General features: G+C 47.8%; 1 protein-coding gene across 2 annotated transcripts; it reads left to right on the top strand.

The window, feature by feature from the left end:
- Window positions 1-2,508: 2,508 nt before the first annotated feature.
- On the top strand, window positions 2,509-4,740 carry LOC120691343 (monooxygenase 2-like). Of its 2 annotated transcripts, none has more exons than XM_039974384.1 (6): window positions 2,509-2,862; window positions 2,978-3,124; window positions 3,237-3,305; window positions 3,429-3,594; window positions 3,711-3,939; window positions 4,016-4,740. In XM_039974384.1, the coding sequence occupies exons 1-6, from the start codon at window positions 2,780-2,782 to the stop codon at window positions 4,546-4,548; spliced, it is 1,227 nt and encodes a 408-aa protein (XP_039830318.1). In that variant the 5' UTR covers window positions 2,509-2,779; the 3' UTR covers window positions 4,549-4,740. The 2 variants fall into 2 exon arrangements, with proteins under 2 accessions (XP_039830318.1, XP_039830317.1); XM_039974383.1 differs by having other exon boundaries at window positions 3,429-3,602; window positions 3,653-3,939.
- Window positions 4,741-5,513: the final 773 nt, after the last annotated feature.

The following is a 5,513-nucleotide window of genomic DNA, read 5'->3' as shown; positions in this document are numbered from 1 at the left end:
TTTTTTTCTTTGAGTGGAACTTGGATTTATTCTGCCTAGATAGAGACGGGGACGGCGAGACCTAGCCGGACTCGACTGCGAGGCGGCGGCCGCGCCGACGTGCGGGCAGAGTAGGTATTCCCTCCGTTCTAAATTATAAGTCATGTTAAAAAATTTGGAAGGTCAAACCATATTAAAGTTTGACTAAAATTATAGAGAGAAATACAAAAATTTACAATATCAAATAGGTATACTATGAAAATATAGCTAACAAAGAATCTAATGATACTTTATTGGTATCATAAATGTTATTATCTTGTTATATAAATTTGGTCAAATTTAAAAAACTTTGACTCTCCAAAATTCTTGTAATGATTTATAATTTATAACGGAGGGAGTACTAAAGCAGCGGCTCGGCTCCATTCTAAACAGGATGGGGCTCATTCTGAACAGTCAGCTCGTTAGCGAAACGAGTGGAGAAATCAGCTCAGCTTGGCTCGATCCAGCTCGCGAGCCAGCTTGTTTATCTCGACGGGCTGGCCACATCAAATTTTTTTCCCCAATAATAACGAGCAATAAACAAACCTGTTTAGCTGTTAAGATCGTAGGCAAAATTCATATCAACACATTACTATAAAAATTTACGATTTTTTTAGCAGTATAAAAATTTACGATTCACAAGCAAGATTTTTACCAACTTAGTATTCCACTTAACTCTCAGTTATGATCCATAAATATTGAATATGCTTTTATTTCCAATCAGTGGCGGATCTAAGGGGGGGCTGAGGGGGCTCCAGCCCCCCAACTGCCCAAAACTCCATGGAGCCCCCCCCCCTAAAATTTTGGAGACCATTGATGAAGGAAGGGAGGGAGCAAGGAAGAAGAAGGGTCACCAGCCCCCCTGCCTTCCATTCCTGACTTCGCCACTGTTTCCAATAAGAACATAAAGATATATGAAATACTACCGGGCGGTGGGGACTCACCATCATGGCACATCAACTCTGGGTCACGTCGGGACGTGTCTTCGACTATTTGGCTTTGATACCTATGCAATCATTTTACTTCGTGGATCCGAATGATCCCACATCCTCGAGACGCTGAGGGTACGTCGGGTGAGGCGAACCCTCCCGGCCTCCCCCACGAGATCGGGCGAATAGGAGCCTCCTTGAGAGGTTGGGCAAGGCAGAGCCTTACCCCTCGCGCGCGGGGGAGGGGGAGGGGGATGCCATGTGTCTCGCGCCCCAACTCCCGACCTACTGCCGGATCGTCAACGCCCATTCTATATCGATGGGCCGGCTGCGGCTGCCTAGTAGCCTGGTTAGGCTAAGTCGTACCATTTGCGAGATTAATCTTGTGATTAGTCCTCCCTATACAGTGTTTTGGGATACCCTTGATATTTCCCCCATCAAACATGGTATGAAACCTATGAACCTTTTTCCTTGTGTCAACTTATCTAATTTTTTTATTTTTCTTGTTTGCAATTTTGGAAGGACAAAAAGAAAAAGTTAGCAAAGATTGTAAGAAAAGCAGCAAATACTGAGCTCAATAGCTGAGTCAAACTTAACTTTCCACAGTACTTGTTCAACATTTTTTTGAAAAATAAGCCCACAGCTATATTTCACAAAATTGCAGCCCCAAGTGTTTTTCTGTCATAGCACTTATTCTCTCCATTACAAATTATAATTGGTTTGACTTTTTTAACCTCAAGTGACCACTCATCTTATTCTTCCAAAATTTGTGTAAAATATCACTTCTTTTGTTCAGGCAATTGGTTTAGCTCAATCTTCCTATTTGCAAATGGGCTTCATGTACATAAAAATTGATTACGTAGATGTTATTTGAATATCCCATTAGACTTTGCATTAAGTATAGCTTTACAAAGTGTTCTACCACCATGAAATATGAACTAGGATTGGAGCGAGCCGATGGCAACTTTGAAGAAGATAAGAACCATGCAATATTAGTTGATATATAATCAGTGTTTTAAAAAGCATTTTTAAATATCGTTTAATCTTGATTAAACGCTGAACGGTGACCAAGCGTTGCGTTTAGTCATAGTGCCGTTTAATCACAACATAGTTTAATCATGTTCAATCTACGTTTAATCACAAAAAAACTTTAAACCATAGGCAAGCGTTCGCCTAGCGTCTAGCGTTTTTTAAAACCTTGTATATAATTGTATTTAATTCATTAGTAATTCTTTATATCATGATTATGAAAAATAGGAGCGCCTAGCGTCTAGCGTTTTTTAAAATCAAATTACAATTTGAGCAAAAATATAAAACTATAGATAAAGGTATAGTGGGTATTTGACACCTTTTTGTATTTATGAAAAATAGGAGAACTCGTTCTGTCGAATATTTTTTTATAAAACAGCTCCAACTCTATCAGAGAAGTGGTTCCACTGGAGATGGAGAAATCGGACCCGAAGCTCTACCAAGCCAACTTTGTAGCTCAGATGCCGACGACCGAAATGCTACAATGATAAGGCTGTCTGTTTTGTGGACTTCCCTGAACCTCATCCGAATAGCAGCCCTTCCCTGGTCTGCACACTACACTGCACTACCTACCGCTCGTCACACCATCAGCAGTGACGTCGTCAGTGACTCCTCAAGCTTACGCTTCACTCCTCACTCCCAACACCTGCGATCGATCGATCCTCTATATAACCAGCTACCAGGATCCCCTGATTCCCGTGCAAAGAAAGCGTTCTTGATTCACCCAACACTCGGTCAGTCCCTCTGCTTGCCAGATTCCCACTTCACCAGGAAACTGAATCCGCGCCACCGCCGTCGCAAGCATGCAGCCGAAGGACGCCGCCGAGGACATCGTCATCGCGGGCGCCGGATTGGCCGGCCTCGCGGCGGCGCTCGGACTGCACAGGTATGCGGATGCCTTGGGCTGCGGCCTAGCTACCTTCCATACATGCCAACCGATCCAGCTGGTCTTGCTCCGCCCGCCGCAAACTTCACCTGCGCCGCACCCGTAACTTGTGTAGGAAAGGGGTGAGGAGCCTGGTGCTGGAGTCGTCGCCGTCGCTGCGGGCGTCGGGATTCGCGTTCGCGACGTGGAAGAACGCCTTCCGGGCGCTCGACGCCCTCGGGGTCGGCGACAAGATCAGGGAGCAGCATCTGCAGGTCCAGGCGTACGTTGTCACCGGCAATCCTCTATATGTTCCCCCGATCGATCTGGCTGATTTGGCTGCTCCGACGATGCTTGCCACGCTGAGTCCAGTGCTCCTGCTGAATGTTCCACAGGTTGCGCGTCGTGGCTTCCGCCACCGGAGAAATCGTGCGGGAAGCAGACTTCACGCAGCAGGGGAAACGGTGAGATCATCAGATCACAATTGGTGTCTACTGAATCACGCCGTTCGGCGGCGGACTGCGTCTACCGGGGACTCGGGGAATTTGGCGCATAGATACTGACATGAATCTTCCTGCCTGATGCAGAGGGGCACTGGAAATCCGTTGCGTCAGGCGCGACCTGCTGCTGCAGGCCTTGGAGGGGGAGCTGCCAAAAGGCACCATCCGCTACTCCTCCAAGATTGTCTCCATCGAGGAGGATGGCAACATCAAGATCCTTCAACTTGCCGATGGCTCAGTTCTGAGAGCAAAGGTATTGACCCTCCCCCCCCCCCCCCCCCCTTTTTTTTTGTTTCCGAGTATCGCATACTCCAAGCTATTTGTTACAGGAAATTGAAATGTTCATCAAGGCGTTCTCTGTATCTGCAGGTACTGATCGGATGCGACGGGATCAACTCCGTGGTGGCGAAATGGCTGGGCCTCGCGAAGCCGTCCTACTCGGGGCGCTCGGCGGCGAGAGGCCTTGCGCATTACCCGGACGGCCACGGCTTCGAGCCCAAGTTCCTGATGTTTATCGGCAACGGCTTCCGATCCGGCATGCTGCCCTGCAACCGGACTGAAATCTACTGGTTCTTCACCTGGACTCCATCCGAACACGGTTAGCTAGCTATCCATGGCGGTTGTCCACGACGACCAAAATTGCAGAACTAAATTGATGCGTCGTGTTCGTTCAGATAAGGGCGCCGACGAGAGCGCGGCCAAGATGAAGCAGTTCGTGCTGGACAAGCTCCGGGGCTCGAAGGTGCCACAAGAGGCTCTGGCGGTGATCGACAAGAGCGAGATGAGCGACGTCCTCGCCGCGCCGCTGCGGTTCCGGCCGCCGCTCTCGCTGGTCACCGGGAGCATCAGCAAGGGTAACGTGTGCGTGGCCGGAGACGCGCTGCACCCGATGACGCCGGACCTCGGCCAGGGCGGCTGCTCGGCGCTGGAGGACGGCGTCGTCCTAGCCAGATGCCTCGGCGAGGCCCTTGCGGTCAAGGACGCCAAGGGTGGCAGCGCCGAGAAGGAGCGGATCGAGGCCGGACTGCGCCAGTACGCCAGGATCAGGCGGTGGAGGAGCGTCGAGCTCATCGCGACGGCCTACACGATCGGCTTCATACAGCAGAGTGACAATGCGATCGTAAGCTTCCTGCGGGACAAGTTCCTGTCGGGAGTGCTCGCGGGGAGGCTTCTGAAAATGGCGGACTATGACTGCGGCGCGCTCTGAATCTAGCTCGTGATCTTCTACTTTATGCGTGTGAGTTTCCGTGAAATGTGATCTCCTTATGTGGGTGTGGGGGTAAACTCGTGGATTCATGTCGGAACTTATATTTCCTTCGTTAAAAATGAGATCCTAGTACCACTTTGTGCTAATATTGCAATCTGCAAGTTCAAGAAAATTTCATGCCAGTTATTGGAATCCATGTGCATTTATAAAGTAAAAGGTGAAAATCAATTGAACATGATGAATGTTCACTGACAAAAAAGGTTTATTCAAAACCTGAGAATCATTGAGTTGTTTTTTCCCAGGGAGATGGTTATGGTTATGGTTATATTAAAGATGAATCATGTTACCCCGGTTACATGAATAAACCTAAAAAAATAAACAAATTATATTGAAGAAGCTTCTAGTCACTTTCCACTTTGTTCTCATCTCTGGTGATCTCTTCCCATTGCCTTTGATGAATGGGACAATGCAAAACGCCACAACCACACAACAATCCATTCCAGTAACCCCAAACTTATACACAAACTTAAGAGGTTGTCGTTGATTGGCGGACGACCTTTCATGATTGCAATTGCTGGCGGAAAAACTAGGGGCACAACCATCCGCACCGATCCAATCTTTGTCGTAGCACCTCTTAAACTGAGGCAAAACTTTACACAATACTAATGCGACTAGAACAGATGAAGGCGGAAGAGCACCCCCGCTCTTCTTCTCATTGGCGAGAATGTCGGAGTGGGGGTGAAGCAGTGGCAATTGTTTCATGTGCATATATAGTGCCATCTGAACATAAGTGTTTTTTTAAACATACGTCATGTCAATATTTTATCTATACTATAAGAGGCTGGCTAATGCACGGCCGGCCGTAATTTGGCCTTACGGCACGGCCTACCTATTTTTAGCAATTTCAAGCCTACCCTCTGCAGGCTTTCCGCTTTGGGTAAATTAGTCGCACATGTGCAGAGTCA

The sequence above is a fragment of the Panicum virgatum genome, chromosome 9N (genome assembly GCF_016808335.1).
Source record: "Panicum virgatum strain AP13 chromosome 9N, P.virgatum_v5, whole genome shotgun sequence".
Lineage (NCBI taxonomy): Eukaryota > Viridiplantae > Streptophyta > Magnoliopsida > Poales > Poaceae > Panicum > Panicum virgatum.
This window is presented reverse-complemented; position numbering and strand designations above follow the sequence as displayed.